The 23,089-nt window shown below is 44.3% G+C and overlaps 1 protein-coding gene across 5 annotated transcripts in view; it reads right to left on the reverse strand.

The window, feature by feature from the left end:
• Nucleotides 1–2,957: 2,957 nt before the first annotated feature.
• The window catches only part of SGK1 (serum/glucocorticoid regulated kinase 1), a 111,074-nt gene continuing 90,942 nt past the window's right edge, over nucleotides 2,958–23,089 (reverse strand). For 2 of the 5 annotated variants that reach the window (XM_080666806.1, XM_080666808.1), the window contains 11 exons: nucleotides 8,179–8,254; nucleotides 7,655–7,730; nucleotides 7,149–7,253; nucleotides 6,959–7,042; nucleotides 6,708–6,839; nucleotides 6,357–6,469; nucleotides 5,886–6,009; nucleotides 5,376–5,471; nucleotides 4,744–4,899; nucleotides 4,563–4,652; nucleotides 2,958–4,151 (listed from right to left, as the gene is read on the reverse strand). In XM_080666806.1, coding sequence (XP_080522932.1) covers nucleotides 3,984–4,151; nucleotides 4,563–4,652; nucleotides 4,744–4,899; nucleotides 5,376–5,471; nucleotides 5,886–6,009; nucleotides 6,357–6,469; nucleotides 6,708–6,839; nucleotides 6,959–7,042; nucleotides 7,149–7,253; nucleotides 7,655–7,730; nucleotides 8,179–8,254 — 1,220 coding nt within the window. In that variant the 3' untranslated portion in view covers nucleotides 2,958–3,983. Of the gene's footprint in view, nucleotides 4,152–4,562; nucleotides 4,653–4,743; nucleotides 4,900–5,375; nucleotides 5,472–5,885; nucleotides 6,010–6,356; nucleotides 6,470–6,707; nucleotides 6,840–6,958; nucleotides 7,043–7,148; nucleotides 7,254–7,654; nucleotides 7,731–8,178; nucleotides 8,255–8,388; nucleotides 8,536–9,316; nucleotides 9,849–11,127; nucleotides 11,315–23,089 lie in introns of those variants that run through there. The other 3 variants (XM_080666810.1, XM_080666807.1, XM_080666809.1) reach the window with 3 other exon arrangements.

Consider the following 23,089-nt stretch of genomic DNA (forward strand, 5'->3'; position numbering starts at 1 on the left):
GCGAACAGTCTGTACCTCATATATTATTGTTTCAGCATCATCAGCATGCCTGCCATGATACCCTAGGTGGAGCACAGAACAGGCAACACAGAAAAGAGGAAATCAAGAACCCTGCCCATTGGAATCATGGTTTCCAAGATCTCCAGATACACAAACATATCTCTGAACACAATGGTATAAGTAAACACAAGTAAACGTCAAGGATTGCTCCTAGTCTTGTTGCCAAAGCCCTCTCAGAAAAATGTGGAAAGCAGAGAAAACATAAATTAAGCATATTCTTACATAGCAAGCATGTAGTGTCCAAAGAAGACCAGAAGAGATCACGTATAAGCCACTAGTAAAGTCTAAGCAATAGTAATTAATTGTTGGCTTTGATGATTGGTTAACAATTTCCATGCCAAATGAGAAAAACATTTACATAATTTCTTAATTTGGGCTTAAATAATTTAGAGAAGTGTGTTTTTCTTAATAGAAATGTTGCTCTGATTAACACCATCTTAAGTGAACATCATTATGCTAATGACTAACAAGCACACAAGTTTTTGCTTCTATTTTCTGTTGTCACCTGTCAGGCAGAATAACATAATGGTTACGAGCCTAGGCTTTGGGGCCAGACTGTCAGGATTTGACTTCTAATCGCACCACTACTAACCAGCCAACCACCTTTCTGTGCTGGCTCCTTCACTATTGACATCACAGGGTTGTTCTGAAGATTAAAGAGAGTATAAAATACTTGGGGGACAATGTCTGGCGTTGTAAGAGTTCAATAGTATAGGTTGTTACTTATGTCTAATTCTCAGGGCCTGAATCCCATTAAACTCCCTAGAAGTAGAATTGGTTAAAAGAATCGTTGGCATTCTTCTGTGAAGCCAGCTCCAATGGGCCAGCCCCACATAGAACCTCTGGACTTCTGAAGTCCTCTAAAGCCCTCACTCACCACTTGTCATATTCCATGGGTCGGTGCTATGTCTCCCCAGGTAGATGGCAACTTCTCTAAGCACAGTGTTTGACTTCTTTTTCATGGAAGCAGTGGTTTCGAGTCCCATTTTAACTTGTGGGAATCTGAGCTCAGTAATTTCCCCCATACCCATATCTGAACAGACCCAAAGCTGGAGAGTTTTGGAGAGAATTTGTCCCCTTTTGCAACCATCGTGCTCAAATGTAGTTTAGAATGCTGGCAAGAATGTGCACCACTCCTCTAGGTGAAAGAAACCTCTGTGTGAATGCTTTTTGACATTACTTGAATCATTTGACATCAGTGCATAGTAAATATTTGCCCTCTTTTTATTGATCTCCTGTCCTTTGTCGACTTCCCTGTTCTTGCCTGGTTCCCCATCCCACCCACTTGTTTGATCTAATCTCCTCCCACTTGTGTGACAACACTTGGGATTCCTCTGGCTCCTTTCGGTTCTCAAACAATGAGATTCAGATCTTATATAGTGATTGACTGTAACCCAATAAACCAAATTCCTACCCTTATAAAGATCAATAAGCTTTATAATGCATGACTGGCCCCTTTGAGTTATTTATAATCAGATTATGGATTCCCAGCCAGCAAGAACTGTGTTTAAATTAAAATATGATTTAAGTAGTTTTTGTTCAAGGAGGAATTCATAACTGTTATTTATAATGAGAATGAGGGGGAGACATGCAAATAATCTCCCTGTCAGAGTTAGCATCAATCTTGACTAGGAGAATGCAGGCTTTAGATTCTCTGTCGCTATAGTTGATTTTGGCATTTGTGGTTGCTGGGGATTTAATATGTAGCTACTGACTGTAGGTAGAGCAGCAACTAAAATGCAGACCTTTGACTGGAAGCCACTTTCTGCAAGAAGTCGATGAGTCACTTTGATCTCATTTCTTCAATGGATTATGAGGGACAAGGGCTAAGTAATCTCCAAACACCTGTTCAGCCTTGAGAAGCCTTGGGGGTGGGGGTGGGGGGGTGGGATTGAGATAGAAGAGGAACAATAAAAGGGAAAACGATGACAACTTTCTATGGAGAAATACCTCTGCAGACTGAGAGGTCAGGGTAGAGGGGGTGCAGTAGGCTTAGAGGCGAAAGCAGCAGCAAGATCAACTGTTGGGGAGCTGACTCCCTGTTTGCTAGGAATTTGTGTGAAAGGCCTAAAAAAGTATAAAGCCCAAACAATTTGGACACAAGAGGATGATCTAGTATCGTGCTACTTTCCCCTCTTCCACTATAAATATTCCAGCAGGAGGGGCTCTAGGAGGGGCCTCTGCACCCCAGCCCCCGAGTATGCTGGGTCCATGCAGTACTGGCTGTGCACAGGCTCAAGGCTTCTGGTCCATGCCAGGAATGTGCTGCTCCTTGGGGATCGTTCTCTGAGCCAGCACTGGGCTCGGTTCAGCTCTGGGTACTCTCTAAACTACAAGTCCTGCCAGCTCGGCTTTTGGGGAACATCTCCACTCATGACAAACATCCTCGCCCTCTTCAGTGGCATTCTCCTACCCATGCAGACTATGATATTGACTGCTCCACTGAAAAACTCTGCCTTTTCTATCAAGCAGGGATTGGTTTGCTTTGCTCACTGCTATATCCGAAGCACTCAGAACAGAGCTTGGCCCAGAGTAGGCGTTCAAATATTTGTTGAAAGCATTACCTGTTACTTCAGACAAGCTAAATGTCCGAACAAACAGCTGTCAACGTCATAGGACACGGAGTAAATATAGGGAACATTACATCATGGCTGTCCTTGTGAGGCCATTTATTTGGATGGATTTATGAATAACTGACTTCATAAAATGCTAAGGCCTAGAATATAAATTGGATTTAAGACCTGCCTCTGCTCCCCTGGGGTCAGTAGATACTGCTATTGAAAGCAATTACAGTAGCATTTCCCTGGTTTTAGATTTTAAATGAACCCATTATTGTCCTCTAACCCCTCCCCCCCAGACCAAAATACTATATTAAAAGAACACGAATGACACAATTTATGTAAATATTTTTAAAGGTTTTATTGCAAACCAAAACTGGTTTATCACACACACACAAAAGTTGTGTGATGGGAAGAGGGGAAAAATTGTACATATTATAACCATGTTAATTACAGTACATTAAAATGGTGGTTTACATTACAAATAAGCCTGTAAGTTTAAATATACTAGTGTTATAACCCAATGTACAGACTTTATACAATACATACAATTACCAGGAATGCAAAAAAAAATACCCCATAAATAATGCCCATTTTCAGGTGACATTTTAAACAATGAAAACACCAGGCTTGACCGACAACTGGGGCATTGGTCCATAAAAACCCTTTCTAAAAATAGAAATATTTGTAGCAGCAATGCTTTCCTTAAGCATCTGGATACAAGTCATTGCAAGACCATTTCAATAAATTTTAATTAACTATATCTTACAAAAAAAAAAAACAGTCTACGCATAAATTTATCTTCCAAATATGGAAGAAACAAACAATGTCCCACATTGTAGTGTCCTGCAAGTGTCACATTGATGCTTATAACTAAATCCATCTGTGCTCAGGCATACCACACTCAGACCACTGTTTGCACAGCAATCCATAAGGAAAAAGAAAGAACTGAAACACTGCACTAGGAAAAGCTTTGGAGCGAACACAATCTCATCAGAAAAGGCACATGTCATAAGATTCGTTATCACAGCCCAGACAGACCCTCACAGGAGACCCTTCTTAGGGCAGCGTCCTTCTGACAGGACCACTGCACCTGGCTATGGCGGCACGCTAACGCGAATTTCAGATAGCACCACGTTGGAAGGAAGAATAAGAATGAAAACCTCATGAGCTCACTGAGAGGAGGATGTGCTCTTCGAAAAGCTTCCAGCAAACAGTGTGCAATAAGATTGCCAAGATGTGCAAGCTCCCGGAGATGTGCAAATTCTCTTTGAAGATGTCCTGTCAGTTGGCAGCTCCGCCAAGAGGCTAACTAAAACATTTCAAACCACACAGAAAATCCTTCAAAACCCACCCTCTGACTGTTCAGAGGAAGGAGTCCACGGGAGGTGCATAGGAAAAGCCTAGGAAGGCCTCGGCGGCCTCCTTGACGCTGGCTGTGAGGAGGATGCTGTCGGGGGACCTGCCGATGGAGTTGGGGACGGGCTCTTCAGTAAACTCGGGGTCGAAGTGCCGCAGGTCACTGGGTCCACTCTGCAGCAGGAAGGGAAAACCACATTCAGTGTTAAGAATTCACACTGGATACAGGGCTGGGAAATCCTTATGTAGGCTTTAAATTCTGGTGCTCAGGTCTTTAGGGCACAATACAGAAACTCCCATAATAATCACCCATTTCAAGTACAACCCCCAGAGGCCATGCAGAGTTTAAATGATTAGGATAATGTTAGCCTTTTTTGGGTACTTTAATTGATAAGTGTGTTGAAAAAATCCTGTGAGCTTTGTTGGGACAAATATTCTACTTTTTCTGTAGGTAAAATAATGGTCCATGAATAAATTATCTGCCAATTTATTCCTTGAGGGCCCTCCCTCTCCACCACCACCACCAAATCTGACTTTAAAGAAATGACCTTGGGGACCCCCTATATTTAGAAGAAAGATACTCACCACATTTGGGTTAAAAGGAGGAGTAACCTTCTTATTAATGAGATCATCCCAGTTAATTACAGAGAAGAAGACATGATTCTTAATCTCCATCTGTTGAGAAGAAACACCAGGTCAATTTAAACAGGCAGAATTCGAGAAGGGCACTTCCCAGCCAACCAGGAGAACAGGAAGCAACACTCACAAAGTCGTCCTTGGCACCCAGCCGCTTTGTCCGGTCCTTCTGCAGGAGGCCCTCCAGGAGGTGTCTTGCAGAATTTGTGATATTTGGCTTCAACTGGAGGGGCTTGTTCAGAATGTTGTCATACATCTCAGCTGTATTTCGGCTGTAAAAAGGAGGCTGAGAGAAGGGAGACAACCACTTAATATTTCCCTGGAAGCTTTGTACAGCACTTATTATCAAATAGAGAAAAAGATTTTTAAGCTGCAATATATGAACTTGGATTGGACAATGTCTTTTTCTTGATATTTGTTGGCCTTGGATTTTTAAATGTCTCTTTGGCAACTCGCACCGGGGATAGATGCTGATAAAGTCATGTTTATCACTCTCACATAGGTTAAGTGTGGTCGTATCTACTAAAATGTGAATTTACAAAAGAAAAATCTACTAGGTAAGAGTTCACCCTAAACCACTTATAAAATAACCAATATGCCTCTTACCAGCATTTGATAAGCTTACTGATAAAGGGCAAGACACAATGAGCAGGTCTGCAATGGGGCCAATGTGCCCTGAAGAGTCTGGATTGTAAGAAGACTACATTCTAGGGAGCATTATCTATCGGGGCAATATTCCATGATTCTCAATGTGTTACTCACCAGGCCATAGAGCATCTCATATAAGACGGCCCCCAGGCACCACCAGTCCACAGTCCTGTCGTATGGCTGCTTATGAAGCACCTCGGGTGCGAGATACTGAAAGACAGACCAGGAGAAGAGCGTTTAGAGCCAGTGAAACCAGGCAATCCCAAGGCCAGGCATGCACTTTGAAAGAGCTGAGAGACCCTGGATCCACCTGGAGAATATATTTCTTTAGATGGCTTCCTGATAAAACTACTGGACTTTAAAGCTGACTGGCCACCCAACAGTATCTTACTCGGGGATTTAGAAATCTTTATTGACATGGATCTTGCAAACATCTAGTTTTCATTAAAGCAGCATACGGTCTTGGAACGTCTCATGCTGCATCAAATAGCAAGTGTATTTTACTTGCACTGAATTGGACCAAGAAATCTCAGAGAACAGTTGACTCTTTCTGTGGTTAAAAGCATTACTGCACTTTCTGGGAAGGAGGGGGCAGACCAGGCAGCAAATCGAGGATGCTCCTACCTCAGGTGTGCCACAGAAGGTGGATGTCGTGCCGTTGTGTTCGATGTTCTCCTTGCAGAGCCCAAAGTCAGTAAGGACAATGTGTCCCTGGGAATCCAGCAGAATATTCTCTGGTTTTAAGTCTCTGTAAAGAAATGAACAAAAAAGTAGTTGCACAAGTTAATTTCACTTCATAAGAAATCCTCTGTAAAGAGAATTGTTAGGGGTATTAAGGCATTTTACATTCACTGCAGTTGTATCATGAATAAAAAAAGGGAGTCCTTGTTCTGCTAACCTATCCTGGATTAGGTCCAATCCTAGCTGGCTAATTCCCTAGTGGCCCAGAGTCAAGACAGCTCACATGCTGGGGGAGATCTGGTTTTAGGTGACCAAGTTGTACATAAACACATTATTTTAAGGCCCTGTCCAAGGCTAGGCCTTCTGTGTCTCCTTTATACCCACGAAGGCTGCCTTCAGAGAACTTCAGCTCACCTATAAACGATGTTCATAGAGTGCAGGTAACCCAAGGCACTGGCTATTTCAGCAGCATAGAAACGGGCCCGCGGTTCCAGGAAGCAGCGCTCCCTCTGGAGATGGTAGAACAACTGCGGGAGACAGAACAAAGTCAGTCTGCACTTGCCAAAGCCTGATAACAATGCATTTAATTAGTCTCGACATATATAGCTGAAGAGAACAATTGCAGGAAGTGGCCCTAAATAGTCTATTTATTAACTATTGGAAACCTGGATGGTTCAAGGAAATGCTAATTCTGGTAACTTTCCTCCCCTACGCATCTTTTAAAAATTGTGCACAGACAAGTTAGCTCATCTTCCCTCCACTCACCTCTCCACCGTTAATGTAGTCGAGGACAAAGTACAATTTGTCAGCAGTCTGGAATGAGAAGTGAAGGCCCACCAGGAAAGGGTGCTTCACATTCTTCAGTAGAACATTCCGCTCCGACATAATATGCTTTTCCTAGGAAAAGGGCAATCAAGATTTAGTGGCAAATTTCAATGTGACACCGAAATTCTAAGGTGAAACTGCTCAATGAAAGTCTGTCTCCAACCGTGCAACCCAACAAGCCCTTCGCGTACCTCCTTCTTTTTCAGGATCGCCTTCTTCTGTAAAACTTTGACTGCGTAGAATGCTTCTTCTGCTTTGTGTCTTGCTAGAAGAACCTGAAATGTCAATTAAAAAATCATTTTGCCATCTGCATCCAGGGAGAATGTAAAATCAGTGCAGGGATGGCTATCTAGGTAACGGGGACGTCAGATTTGAAATTACCTTTCCAAAACTGCCCTTCCCGATCACTTTCAAGAAGTGGAAATCAGATGGTTTAGCATGAGGATTGGATGATGGACCAAGGTTGATTTGCTGAGAAGGACTTGGCTGAAAAATAAAATGCTTTTTTTTAATATCTTGGTTTCAAAGGAAGACATCGATAATAAAGCATAGGCACTGTCAAAGATGTTACATCTGCAAATGACCGAAGCAAATCTCCATACATCTACAAACACTCAAAACTACTTTTCATTCATGTTAATTTCTCAAACTAGAGTATGGAAATTACACAATGTTATTGTAAGCAGATAAATCTTTTATGAAATATGCCATTTAAAATACTCCACTGACTCAATTCTTAAGTGCTTAAGTCACTTGTTACACATGAACTAAAGAGGCATTCCTGCCTTAATACTAATTTCTAGAAATGCCATTTTAATTCATCAATGTAGGAATGCTGACTCATTTACAAGATTCTGTCACAGACGTTACAAATGGAGAATACTTACTGGAGGAGAAGGGTTGGCATTCATAAGCTCAGGCTCCTGAGGCTGGGAGATTTTCAAAATGGACTGAACTTCAGGGCTACAAAAAAAAAAAAAAAAAAAGAACAATTTAGAACCTCCTAACTCACCACAAAGGGGCGCACCAGCACAAATAGTGAGTTTCTGGCTCAAACTTTCCCGGAGAATTCAGTGTTTAAACTAGACACCCAAATAAATTACTCAGTTAAAGAAATTAGCCAAAGAAAATAATAAACCCAGTTAAATAAAGAGATGAGGGTTGTTCTTCATGGAGACAGAGGTGAATTAGGCAAACACAAAAATTTTATCTTACAGCTTTAGAGCAAGCCAAATCCACAAATTAATTTTAATGTTTAAAATGTTATAAGTAAATTAGAACTTGAAAGGGGATCCCCATCTCCGGGGAAGTCTTAGGCTTCCTGATCAACACAGTGATGAGAATGTCTTAGTGCTGGTGAACTGAAACTATCTATACTAATTTTCATGTGCCCCAAATTCCCCCAACTTACTGTTTGCATGCATAGGAGTTATTGGCAATCTTCTGAATAAAGTCGTTCAGGCCCATCCTCCTCTGTTTCATGAAAGCTGCAATTAAAGAGAAATAAACGTTTAGATGGCTTGGTAACATCCGACGCCAAGCGCACTAATTTGATGGGGGATCTTCAAAAATTTCCACTTGGCATATCCTAGATTAGAAATCCAGTGATTCCGGCACTCACCGATTAGAATTGCTACCATTCCCCTCATTCTGGAGTAAGTGAGTGTGCCCCTAGCAGCCTCGGTTTTCACTGTCATCGCCGCAAAGTGGGGACAGAATACAGCGAGGCGGCGCAGAGAAGCGGTAGCGAAGGGACCGGCAGAACCGACAGCTCCCTCCGGCCGAGTCGCCGTTCTTATAAGCACTGCGCCTCCGCGGGGGCGGGGCCCGCGCCACAGTGAGGCGGTCTCGCTGCCAGGCCCCGCCCCCGGCCCCGCCCCCGCCCCCGTCGGCCCCGCGGCTCTGCAGGCGGCTAGGCGGCCGGCGGCAAGCGGTTCCGCCCTGGCGGGAGGGCGAGCCGCGCCGGGGGTGCGGGGCGCCGGCCGCCGGGGCCTCCGGGGCCGTCGGGGGAGGGCCCGGCGCGAGGCGGTTATCTACCTCTTTCGCTCCAGGGCCTGAGAGAGGGAAACCGCCAGCGCAGGAGGGTGCGAGGGGGGAGAAGTGGGAGAGCCTGGGGTAATTTTCCACCCTCACTTACTCCTCCAGCGAGAACATCAGTCGCGGCTCCCAGGCGCTTTCCGCCCGGTGCGCGGCCACCGGTGGCTTTGTGCCCGCTCTGGCTCATCAAACCCTGATTTCGGATTCGCCCCGGCCCAGGCGCCGACCCTCTCCCCGAATTCACGCGGCAGCCTCATCCGCCCTCTCCCGGCGGCCGCACGCCAGCAGCAGGGTTATCTCTCGGGCACAGGGTGGCCGCGCCGGGGGAGGGCGGCCCCGCGCGCCCTTATCTTCGGGGCCGGCGTGGGGCCAGGCGCCCGGCTGGTCTCCCCGCTCCCGCCGTCCCCATCCCTCCACCCTCACCAACAGCATCACCAACAGCAGCCCCGCTCACTGGAGCCAAGCAACTAGTGGGGGAGTGACCAGTCCCCGCGTGCAGCGGCGGCGCTTACCCAGTCCGGTCAGGAGGAAGGACTCGCTCCTTTTCTGCGCCTCGGCCCTCTTTTTGTGGCGGGGCCGGAGCAGGGACTCGAGACGGGCCCGGGCCAGCGCGCCCTGCATCTCCCCCATGGAAAGCGGCGGCCGGGCGCGCAGCCGGCGAGGGCGACAGGAGAACACTGACGTTTCCTTGAAGGAGCCGCCGTGACTCAGGCCCGGCAAGATTTCCTGCCCCAGTCCCAAAACAAACAAATGGCCCTTGTGCACGGCCGGGCCGCTTCCGAAAACGCCTTTTTTGTGCTTTTGGCCAAAGCCAAGCTAGGCTGAAAAAATCCCAGAACTTGGACGAGGAGGAAGGAAGGAAAGAAAGAGGGAAGGGGGAGGGAGAGGTCAGGAATGTGTAGGGGAGGGGGCGGAAATAAAACTCGTCTCTGCACTAAAGGGAAAAAAAGTACAATCTGCATCTCACTTTCCCCCCCCTGAAGTAATCTCTGAGAACATTCTGTCCGTTCCGCATGTAATTTTCCCCCTTGCATTTTTAATCCCCGCCATGCCCAGAACACGTGAGGAAGTGGCAAGTTAGGGAGCAGCGGCTCCGCGCAGGGCACAGACCTGGCGTGACCCCGGGACAGCGAGGGCGGCGTGGGGTGTACACCCGGGGGCATCGTGGGCTCGCCCGGCTCTCCCGCCTGAAAACTACGCAAGGTCACATTCCATTGTCGTAAATTCCCTGAGTTTGTCCTCTTCTTCCCTTCTCCCCACGTTTACTTAAAGCGTTGGCGCCTGGTTTTCTTAGTTTTACCACCTGGCTCTTTCTCTCGAGTCCCAGATAAACTGGGAACCGTTAGCTCCTGAAAGACTAGCCGGGAGCCTCGGCTCCAGAACGCATAGGAGAGAGGGAAGCTCTGCGCAGCAGCTGCGCGGTGCCTTCCTGTAACCCCGCCGCAGGGAGATACCTGGACCTGCAGTCTGACCGCCGGCGCGAGGAGTCGCGCCAGAGTTGGCTGGGGCGCCGCCAGGACCGCCACCTGGCCTGGAGCGAAGAGGAGGCTCTGCAAGTTACCAAGATTTGCAGGGCCCGGTACCTGGTGCTCGCTGGTGCTGTCTGCGGTGGCTGCCCTGCCATGACCCTTTGCTGTCATTTCAGAGTTGCCTGCTGCTAGGTCAGACACTCCGAAATACCAGCTGTCAAACCAAGAATAGCATTGAAGAGGGTTTTCTTTGGTCTTGGGTAGGGCTTCGCTTTGTAGGCAGCACAACCACCTCATTTGCCCTAATATGATCTGTGGCCTCAACTGCTTCTTGGTTTGCTCAGTTACCACAGCCCTGCACTGGAAGAAGGGAACACACATCCTTTCTCCTGGAGCGGGCTGAGAAATTTGGCTCAGCATCCACTCTTAAAAAAAAGCACTATTGCCTGAAATTGATGCTCCAATCTAAAGCCAGTTTTAGGAAACTCCAAATCACAGTCACTTTCTGCTTCATCTTGCATGCATCCTTCATATAGTATGATTTGTTACTGCCAATACCCCCCCCCCAATACCACTTCAATTAGCCTAGCTCAACCCAGCCCCATTCTACACCATTCCTTCCCCCTTTGAGATGCAAATTTTGCAAGGACTGCCTAGAAACGGCAGCCTACACAAAGATTTTGCTTGCTTGCTTAAAAAAAACAACACACACATTAAAGTAAGAAACCTTCCTTCAGAGACCCTCCCCTAAGTACCACCTCCTGGGCCTCCCCCAAGCCAAGTAACTCCAAATCCTCTGTAGCATCTTTGTTTTATCCACTCGGTCCAGGTTACAGTAATAAAAGCGGACGAACCTTTCAAAGGGGATTTTACAGTCTCCTATTTCATTCTTCAGGTTGCCTGGGATATGAAGGCTGGAGGTTACTTTCTGGGGGCTGGAGGTAGGTAGCGCTCAGTTAGGGCTGCAGCAGCCTCCTGCTATGTGCCTGATAAGGCTGGAGGCTGGAGATGACAGGGGAGCACGAGGAGCCAGAGGCGCCCGTCCCTGCTGTGTTATCAGCCCCACTTTATATGAAGGCAATTTACATACAGGAAGGGAGCAAGCTGCAAAGTTCAACACAGGGCCATTTATTCCCTCCATTGCAACATCACTCAGAAAATTACAGTCTTCAGCATCCTGGGTTTATTACACCCTCAGCAAGACACACACACAAAAATGTAACTTGACTGATTATCATCACAAATCAGTCCAGAAAATCAAAACATATGCATAGGGTTCATTTTCTCAAAGAAGCCCTGGCGCTCCAGCATGCATTCCAGGAAGAACATGGAATGTCAGAGGACTCTTTAAGTGGACTAGAGAAGAGGCACCACCATATGATTTGTGGTTGGAACAGAACAGGGACGTCTGAAGTGTCTCCCCCCTCCCACCCTAATGTTCAGCCGTTGGAGACGAATGGTCTGCTAAACTTATCATTTAAGAGAGAGAATCAAGTTGTTGAGACTGGTTTTTCTTCCAACCGGATACCTGACGGGTGGAGCAGGCGCCCCCTGTTCTGTCCCGGCAACCCACTAAGACTTCCGAACAGGAAGGTGACACACGGGCGGCCGGCGTGCGGTGCAGGGGGGGCGGTAGGCAAGGGAACTGCGAGGCGCCTGTTAACTGCGCAGGCTTTAGGCTGCCCCGTGGCCGCTATTGAAGCGCTTGATCAGTTTCTTCCTTCCCGTCGCCAGCTTCTTTCTTTGGTCCAGAAAGTCCTCCCACCGGGAGGAATCCGGCCCCTTTCCCTCTTACTCCCTGGTGGCGAGATGGCCAGGGTTGTGTCACAAAACTCAGCTAGTAAATGCAGCCTAGAGGGCGATCGTGTTCTCTGGGAGGACCGCTCCGAAATGCATGCTTTCCAAACCCACTTTCTCCTGAGGTTTAATCAGTCCCAGAAAAACGTCTTCACAACACCTAGTGCAGTCATAGAAAATATAGAGGCCTTGATATGAGATAGGCTAATTACCTGCCCACTCCCCTCAGCCAGTCCTCTCAAATTTAGGCCTCACACTGGGCAAACTGCAGTCAAAACTCTCAAACGGAAATGATTCACCAAGGCATTTTCTCATGCATGTGTACTTGAATACTTCAGAAAATCGTTTCGCTCTTCTACTTTATTTTTCTTGATGGACTATCAAATGAAAAACGGAAACTTTATTAAGATGTGGCCCTTTCTGATGCTGGTACTTCATGAGTTCCTTCTCGGGCTTGCAGGCCATCTCGATGCAGACCTTCATGGCATGAGGTGCCCAGCCACACCCTCACTCAGCTGGAGAGGTGGTCCACAGCCACAGGCCAGACTCAGGCAGTGGCTGTTCCTCATGATGGGGAGCGTGGCGAGTGGGGGCTCCGACAAGGAGGCCCGAGGCCCTGAGATGCTGCAGCACGGTGGAAGCCAACCGCAGCAGCCGGGGGATGACTGGCAGCCAGCCCCAGCATTCAGCTGCACCCCACACCCTGACTTTGCCAGTCAGGATGGGAAGCTCCAGGCCCAGAAAAGCAGCAAAACCAAGCCAGTGACCCCCACGGCTGACCTCAGGACCATCTACATTGAATCATGACCCTGCCCTGGTGCCAACCAGTCCGTGGAGACCACAACCCTGAAAGGACACACCTGGAAAACTGCTGAATATTCTATTGAGATCTTCTCCTGGGACCTTCCCTAAAAATGATCATCCTTAAAACACGTAGGATGGAGGACCCAATGTGCTCTGCCTCCCACAAGCACACCTGTGTCTTTCCCTTCTCCCTTCTCCCCTCTCACTCCCAAGCTCCTAGGGCCCTTCCTTTACCTCTATTACTTGTTTCCTAAACCCATTTCTTCTAGGAACTACTTTTTATACATCTGTGATTAACCAAATAAATGTTCTCTTATAAATAAAAAAAGATATGGGCCTTTCTATTTAATTTAAAGGCTTAGAACAGAAATTACTGATATTAATATATTAGAGGAAAAATTTAAAAAAAATATTTTTATAAGGACTTAAGTATTGGACTGCCTAAATGTGTCAGCTGTATTAGTCTTCTCCCTAGATACAATATCTTCCATTGATAACAGGGCATATAATTGTTTTGTATGGCTCAAAGTGCCATACATTCTAGAACAATCCTGTATAGTTTAGGTTCTTATGCTTATTGATTCATTACTTGATGCTTATAGAATGCTTTCCCTGGAGCATCACCAAAGAAAGCACATAGAATGCCAGAAAACATAATTATTACTCCAGAGAGCAACTAAATGGACTGTTTTTTTGTTGAAGGTTGCCACTAAGTACATTTTTTATAGTATTCATCAAACAGAAAATGATGACAAATGGATTTATTCAGGATAGCTAGTATAGATAAGTAACTAGCAATGGTAATTAAATGTCTATTTATAGAACACAGGTTCTATAGTGATTATTACCTTCTGTAATCATAATTGTCAAAATTGGCATGCATAGAGGAGATAAGAATGTAGGTAACTAAGCGAAGAACACATTATCCAGAATAATAGAGTTAAGAGTTACTTAAACCCACAAAACTACATGCTTTCTATTAGCCTGAATAGGCACCTCTACATAGAACTTATTTTTTTCCAAAATAGTGATTTTGAATAGACAAGACTTTACATATAAGAACCTTGGAAATGGTTTTGTTAAATAATGTACATGTAGCTGTCTAGCATGGAAGACTTATGTCATTTTCCCTAATAGCATTTTTTTTTTAACTATTAGGGATTATGCAATTATTGTTATTTTTTCCTAAGTTGGGCAAATGACAGGCAAAATTGTTAACTAGCAAAACTTGCTTTTAGGACCAAATTTAACTTCTTTCTGTACCCCTTTTTTTTGTCACTTTAGTTGACTCTGATGCTTCTCCCACAACCTGCGCATAGCACGGGCACATTATATGGTCCCCCAGACTCTGAACTATTGCCTCTCACCCTCTTTCCCACTAATGCCAACTGCCTCAGAGCCCTGCTCTCTGCTAATTGCCAAGGGAGATATTTACTGGATTCTTCTTTCCTCCTCCCTGCCTCCCTCCTTCTCTCCTTGTCTCTCTTCCGCTCATTCATGCAAGCATTTAACAAGCACTTATTAAGTACAAATATGAAGATCAAGGAACACAAATGTCAGTAATCCAGTTATCTGACTCTACAGAAGCTCTCATTCTAACGAGACATTTTGAGTGTTAAACACAGACATCTGAGCTGGCCAGAGTAGAACAGAGGAATTTTCTACGGGGTTGAAGCAGCAGGCATGGAGTTGTTGAGGAAAGTCTCCACAAAAGAAAGATATTTGGGCTGGTCCTGGAAAGTCCAGCTTGGTACTAAACAGGAAGGTTGTTCTAAGCAGAAGCAATAGTCTGAGTACCAAACTCTAAGGTGCTGTGCAGCAGCTCGGGAATAATTTGGAAATATGGTCCTTACCCAGACCCTACTTAGACACAAGCAAAATGTATGTGGCCACTACTAGTGAAATAGGAAACAGCACTTTCAAGTGAAATTAAAAAGCACTGCTGATTTTTAGCCTGCATAGACACCTGATACAGCTCTGGTCATGGTTGGAGTTTATTCATCCATTTATCACCAGATTCTTCTAGAACTATGCATCAGACACTGTACAACATGCAGGAGACACAATGGTAAACATGAGCTCACAGGATGACGGGCACGTGGGCAATTTGTCTACAAGATGAGATTGAGCCATAGTGTCTAAAAACCAAGGAAAATCCCTCCACCAACACTTTTAAAGTGACACCTGGCGAAGTGTTACAGAGAGTTAATTCAAACCAAAATGTAGTTGATAACTCAACTATTACTCCTACTAAGGATATTTGCTTTAAAAAACACCTTCTCCTATCTCATTAAAAATGAGCAAATTTACATACACAGACATATAAGGGAGTGTTGAAAGTTGGAGCGGGGAAATTTATGTGGTTGGAAAACGAATGAAAGCTTAAACAGCATAGTCAAGGCCTAGCACAGAGATTAGCAATCTTTTCGCAGTAATAGCACCAATGGTCTGTACCCATTCTTTCTAGAAAGTCAGGCCACAGGAAAGTGGGTGGGAGGATGGGGACATGGTTTGTAGTAAATGTTTTATTTCAGTCAGAGCACAAATTAAAGAAGGGAGGCCAGTGGTTGCTCTTGACTTAGGAAGAATGGGAATCTAGCTAGCAATAAATTAGTGGGCTGACGACTCGCCTTATCTCTATCTTTGGAATGTTGTAATGTCTGATGTGGCATAATCCAATGAACAATAAATAAAAATCATAACTGTCAACTAGAACATAATATGAAGGGCAAAGAATTGCACATGTTTGACAGCTTTATATTTGGCTCTCGGAATTGACCTGGAAAATGACACCCAGGGAACTTTCCATATGATTATGAAAAATAATACAAGAGCAAGTGGGAAAAATGTTAAAGTAAAAAATTCAATATTATCTCTGACTTTCTAAACACAAGTGGACTATGGCCTTACTAAAAGCTTTATATATTATCAACACAGCTTTAGTGTTAGGCATTTGTTGTTAGGCATTTATTTATTGTTAGGCATTTGCATTTTAAAATACCTTTCTTTTCAATTCAAAAAAATTACCTTGTGTCTGGTGAAGGTCTGGGAGGGAGCGGGTGTGGGGTGGACGGGGTCAATGGGAAAAATCAAAGGGGACATCTGTAATACTTTCAACAATAAAGATAAATTTTTAAAAAATTACTTTGTAGAGGAGAAACCAAGATGGCGGCATAGGTAAACACCTAAACTGCTGCCTCGCACAACAATTTCAAAACTACAACTAAAAGACAGAACGGACACCATCCAGAACCACAGGAAAGCTGGCTGAGTGAAAATTCTACAACTAGAAGCAAAGAGAAAAGCTCACAGAGAATTGGAGGTACGGCAAAGGGGCTTTGTGCGCGCAGAGAGGAAGGGCGGCTGAGAGCCTGGCTGACTTTCTCTGGCAGAAGGGGGAAGGAAGCCTCCGACCGCACTGAATCCCAGTTAGGTCTGAAGGTGCGCGCGGGCCAGTGCGCACAAAGGCTGCGGAAGTTGCCACAGGCTTTCCCTAGTGGAAGGGAGTCAGAGGATTCTGACTGCAGACCCCCAGTTCTGACTACAGTGAACCCCAGTTCCAGGCGAGCCCCTGGGGACCCACGCTCTTGTGGGGGGAGTCTGGACTCTCAGGCGGAGACTCGAGCTGGGGAAGGCGGAGGACTGAAAGCGCACATGTGCACAAGGGCAAGGCTGACAGGAAGCCAAGACTGAGACTCCACCCCATCCAAGCTGAGCACAGAGGCTATTGCAATTTGGCAAGTCTAATCATATAAGGCTGTCTCCAGCACCGAACTTCTCCCAGCATAGACACAGCTGATCCTTACAGCCAACTGGCCTGGAGGTCAATTCTTCCCAGTGATACCAACAACAATAAAGACTTAATTACAACAAGGCTGTACACACAGTCCACAAAGGGGTGCACCAAGAGTGTCCACCTCAGGTTAACTGGGGAAGCAGACCCACTGGGCCATATTGGAAACCTAGCACAAATATCTACCTTACCAACTCAGGGAATCAGTGAAAATGCGGGGTCAAAGAATCAGATCACAAACGAAAGAAATGGAGGAAAACAAACGACTGGATATAGAATTCAAAACCACGGTTATAAGACTTTTTAAGAATATCCTAGAAAAGGCTGATAAATATAATGAGACCCTCGAAGATATGAAAAAGGACCAACTAGAAATTAAACATACACTGACTGAAATAAAAAATATTATACAGAGACCCAGAAACAGAATAGAGGAACACAAGAATCAAGTCAAAGAATTGAAATACAAAGAAGCAAAAAACACTCAACCGAAAAAGCAAAAAGCAAAAAAAAAAAAAAAAAATCCAAAAAGTTGAAGATAATGTAAGAAGACTCTGGGACAACTTCAAGCGTACCAACATCAGAATTATGGGGGTGCCAGAAGAAGAGAGAGAGCAAGATACTGAAAACCTATTTGAAGAAATAATGACAGAAAACTTCCCCCACCTGGTGAAAGAAATAGACTTACAAGTCCAGGAAGCGCACAGAACCCCAAACAAAAGGAATCCAAAGAGGACCACACCAAGACACATCATAATTAAAATGCCAAGAGCAAAAGACAAAGAGAGAATATTAAAAGCAGCAAGAGAAAAACAGTTAATTACCTACAAGGGAGCACCCATACGACTGTCAGCTGACTTCTCAACAGAAACTATGCAGGCCAGACGGGAGTGGCAAGAAATTTTCAATGTGATGAATAGCAAGAACCTACAACCAAGATTACTCTACCCAGCAAAGCTATCATTCAGAATTGAAGGGCAGATAAAGAGCTTCACAGATAAGAAAAAGCTGAAGGAGTTCATCACCACCAAACCAGTATTATATGAAATGCTGAAAGGTATTCTTAAAGAAGAGGAAGAAGAAAAAAGTAAAGATAAAAATTATGAACAACAAATACATATCTATCAACAAGTGAACCTAAAAATCAAGTGAATTAAAAACCTGAGGAACAGAATAATCTGGTGAATATAATAGAATCAGGGGCATAGAAAGGGAGTGAACTGATAATTCTCAGGGGGAAAGGGGTGTGGGGGGTTCATGAAGAGAATGGACAAAAATCATACATCTATGGATGAGGACAGTGGGGGGGAGGTAAGGGCAGAAGGTGGGGTGGGAAATGGGTGGAGGGGAGCTATGGGGGGAAAAAGGAGAAGTAATTGTAATAATCTGAATAAAGATTTATTTTTTAAAAAAATTACTTTGTAATGATGAAATGTCAGATTATGGCAAAGAAAGGCAGAGAGCTCTGGGCTGAGGAGCCTCTTCCTTCACTGTCCAGGGCCAACCGCACACCCGCTTATTCTCCTACCAGTCCTGAGCCCAGCCTTGGCAGTCCGGCAGCACAGGCTTGGCATCTCTTAGCTGAATCCTTGGGACACACATATTAAAGTTGCAATCTACACAAAGACAGTGTAAAGGGCCCTCTTTCACCCCCACTTTATTCACAAAGTGCCAATAATAGAAAATGAGGGGCCTGGACTTCTGGCAGACATCTGTAACCAAACTAAAGTGAAACCTAAAAGCTTTAATCGGCTCAGTATAAATCTCCCCCCAAATCTCTCTCATTTCTGACCCTATAATCAATCTTGCAAGAAGTAAGAGAAGCTCAGGCGTCTCCTAAGGTCTGTGTCCTGTAAACCCTGCCTACAAATTACAGCAACAAAATAAGATCAATGTAATAGTAGTCAGCAGTGGGGAAAGCAGTGAGATGGTGGCAGCAGGTTAATTGGCATCATTTTAATGTAAAGCAGTTTAGGGAGCTTCCTTTTGATTTCAACCCTGAACGTAAGCTACAAAAATGTTTACGTCACCTCCCAGGGCAAGATCAGGAGTGTCAGTAATAGGCTGAAGGTACACTTTGGTCGGCTACAACTGAGGCTCATTACCTGTGAGGCTAGACAAGATATTCTCTAAACCTTAATCTTTTAATCTACTACTTAGTATAAACTGTGAAAAATAGTTGAAATAAAGAATTCAGGGGAAAAAAAGAATCTGGTAAGTAACATGCTCAAACTGGAATCTCACAGAGAAGATGTGCCTATGTTCCTTACCCTCACCCTACACATACCACTACAACAGAACACATCAACAAGTCAAAATAACAATGGTATGTGCTGTGTTTAAAGCACATAGACAGCCCTGACTCTGCTGGGCCAAGGATCGGCCATGGATAGTCCTGAATGATGGGAATTCCATGAAGGCCTGAAAAGATAACCCACTTTGTTTTCCAAACTTCCCACTCCTCCGTTGGTCTCCCCACAGACAATGCTCCAGAAAGGCCTAGGTCAGTGGTCGGCAAACTCATTAGTGAACAGAGCCAAATATCAACAGTACGATTGAAATTTCTTTTGAGAGCCAAATTTTTAAAACTTAAACTTCTTCTAATGCCACTTCTTCAAAATAGACTCACCCAGGCCGAAAACCGACTTCTGTGCATGGGCCACGAAGTTTCTTTTTTTTTTTTTTAAATATATTTTATTGATTTTTTACAGAGAGGAAGGGAGAGGGATAGAAAGTTAGAAACATCGATGAGAGAGAAACATCGATCAGCTGCCTCCTGCACACCCCCCACTGGGGATGTGCCCGCAACCAAGGTACATGCCCTTGACCGGAATCGAACCCGGGACCCTTCAGTCCGCAGGCCGATGCTCTATCCACTGAGCCAAACCGGTTCCGGCGGGCCACAAAGTTTCAATCGCACTGTATGTGCGTGCCTGCACGTGGTATTTTGTGGAAGAGCCACACTCAAGGGGCCAAAGAGCCGCATGTGGCTCGCGAGCCACGATTTGCCGACCACTGGGCTAGATCAAAGAACTAAATGCTATGATAACAGAATAAACACTTGTTTACCAGGTGTTTGAAGTAGAGGCTTAAGTGTTGAATGGAAAAGCAGAGAGGAAGCCAAAAGCTAACCTAAAAGGATTTTCAATTGCTCATGGTGGATGGGAAATAATAGGTGTAAATATGGACAGACAGAGGGTAAACTTATTGGAAGAAGGTCAGAGAAGGCCAACTAACACAGAAGGTGCCTTGTCTAGGTCACTCAGCTTATCCTTCAGTTATGGAAAGAGAAACAAGTTCCTGTGGGTCATGGCCTGTTACTTTTAATCATTCAGACTTCTATGGAGCACCTCCTTTGTGCCAGGTGCTGTACTAAGGCTTAAGATAATCAGTATTGCCACACTCGGGCATGGTCTATATTTATTTGGTTAAATTGAACAGCGCTTTCCCAAAAGGTAAGCTTACAGAAAGTTCTACTTTTCCTAAGGCTGTTGTGCTTTCATGCCGTTAACATGCAAGCTTAGGCATGTTTAACCATTTAGAATATTCACTTTTTCAAGTGAGGAATGAGCTGGAAGTTCTCTTGCAGCTCTAATGGTGTGCAGTTCTGTGATATCTGGGAAAAGAGAAATCTAAAAGGAACTTCTGGTAACTCAGAACCACATCCCATGGCTTCCTGTCATCATGCTCCACACCCAGCTAATCCTCCTGATCCCACTCTGCCACCCCTCACTGTAGCTTTAGGCAGAGATTTTGTGCTCTTTGTTATTTGAATCTCAGGTGCCTCTCTGGACCTTGAGTTCCTAAATACTGGACAGTACAATTCCTGTTTCTCACCTACCCAACATGCTCCAACCACATCCCTCTCCACTCCCCCTCTTTTCCCTCTCCCCTTTGTCCTCTAGGCTGGTGCCATCCTGACTCTGTTCCTTTAGCAGCACGAGCTTGTGTCTGCCTTGGGGACGTTGTCTGTGCTGTGACTCCACCTGGAATGCTTTCCTCCTGATACTCACATGGCTGGATCCTACTTGCCATTCAGACCTCAGAGTAAACACCACTTACACAGTGGAACCTAGTGTAAGCAACTGGCTGTCCTTTGTCATTTACCCTATTTCAATTCTCTGCATAATAGTCCTATTATCTGACATGCTTCTTGGGTTTACTGTTTGTCTCCCCAAACTAGAAAGTAGTCTCTAGGGATGGGATCTGTCTTATTCTCCATAGCATTCCTATGCCCAGAAGAGTGTCTGGACAATAGGAATGCTTAATAAGTAAAATGGTTTAATGATATACCCTATATATATATTTCTGGGCACATTACTGCTTCTCAATCAACTTTAGTTTCCCTTCCTTCACATAATCAAGGGTACATTTCCCTAGCAGTCATTTTATAACTCACTATAAAAAGCAAAACAGCCCAGCCAGTGTTGCTCAGTGGTTGAGCATCAACCTATGAACCAGGAGGTCATAGTTTGATTCCGGTCATGGCACATGCCCAGGTTTAGGGCTCAATTCCCAGTGTGGGGTGTGTAAGAGGCAGCTGATCAATGATTCTCTCTCATCATTGATTTCTATCTCTCTCTCCCTCTCCCTTCCTCTATGAAATCAATAAATATATTATTTTTAAAAAGCAAAACAAAGTCAAAGCAAACAAAAAATCCTTGGATTTTAGTTATTTTATTACATATTATGCTATCAATTGCTTCAGAAATCTGAGAGACAAGATTTTATGATATACAGTGAAGATTTTTAAATTAAGACTATTCTTTTGGTCCAAAGGGATCATTAAACAATCATACTGCATAACAATTTTTCAAGAAAACTCAAGTAGATGCTGATATTTTTCACAGATACCACTGAATGGACACTTTATCAGGTTCAGAGAATCAAACCATTGGAAGGGTGGCCATCAAGGCTTTCATGCATCCAGCTTGCTTAAAATGTCAGGTTAGCCTCTTGTTTCAAGGATCACAGATAATCTTCCAATGAGTCAAAAGACATATCCTCTTTTTCTCTCCTTTTTTACATTATCCTTTGCCCCCAATTCTTTGCTGTCTATAAAGATAAATTTTTAAAATGAGAAGCCCATTGGGTACCATGATTCCTTACTTCTGTTTTTAGCTGAAGGTCCTCTGGCCTATTCTGTTTATGAACCTCCTCAGTTTTACAGGTGAGGGATGATCATATTTATGAGACATTGGCAGTTGACCAAGGAGAATTGCCTTTTTTAGAGTTTAAAGAAAGTGATAGCAAGCTATCTTCCCAATAGTGTTCTAGCTCAGTCAGGGAGGCAGCCTGATGCTCTGCCAGGTCCCCTGCCAGCTTTCTAGGATTATCCTGTATAGCTGTAGAAGCACATGTACCCTCGGTAGGTGATGATAGCAAAATGTCACACTGTATTTGCAGATACATAGGAATAAAGGGAGGGAAAACCCTCTTCAATAACGATACCATCTGACTTTAATAGAAAAGAATGCTACCATAACCTGTTTGACTTCTGTTCTTCAACCAACTTTCCCCACGAACTTCTCATCTAGCCTGAGGACACAGCATTAACATGGCCACGTCACAGTGTTTTATTTCTATCTTGAAATTGTAAAGTTCTTCCATAACTTTCACATTGTCAGAAAGCCTGAATGAACATTTGATACAAAACCCTTCTACTTTATTTATTTTGTAAATATCCTTCTCTGCACAATGGTAAGACATTGATTAAAGGGCCCCTACTGCGCAGTGCCTGGTGTGCAGTTTTAAACCCATAGCAGAATGACTATTAGGTTGAAAACCTATTAACCTTTATCCCAGAAGAGGATGCAGAGTCCTTGAGGGATGTTTACTCTTCTCCCTGATATCCTGTAACTTAAATACTATGCTGTAAAGTTCCTAATTCTTAATTCTTTATATCTTTAAACTGTGATATAAAGTTAATATACTTTATGTTACATGACAAGAGGATAAGAGAGGGAAGAAAATAAAGACATTTACTTCATACACACAAACATATTCATAACAAGTAAGGAAGATTCATGATAATTATAATCCTTGGTTCTCTAATTAGTCATGTAGCTGATATTTTTAACTGTCTTCTTCCACTATCTATTTGTCCTCAGCAAGCACCTCAACGGTCATGGTTCTTTACCTAATGGAGTGACCCAAGCCTTCATTCCAGACAGGGTCTGGGCCATTAATAGTCCTGCCTGGATTGGGTTGTTGTAGCTTTTCATTGACTTTATTCACAGACATGGTATTATTTATTAAGAGACACCCTAAGAGGTCTCTTGTATTCCAAACATACCTTTCCTTACCTACATTGTGGAGTGGCAATCCAAGTTATGGGTAGCCAGGATCAATCATCCCAGCCAGCACACTCCCTCCCTTCTTTGTCTGTTGATTTAGGGTCACAGAGAGCCCAAAGCTGGAGT

This window comes from Plecotus auritus, assembly GCF_963455305.1.
Source record: "Plecotus auritus genome assembly, chromosome: 4".
NCBI lineage: Eukaryota > Metazoa > Chordata > Mammalia > Chiroptera > Vespertilionidae > Plecotus > Plecotus auritus.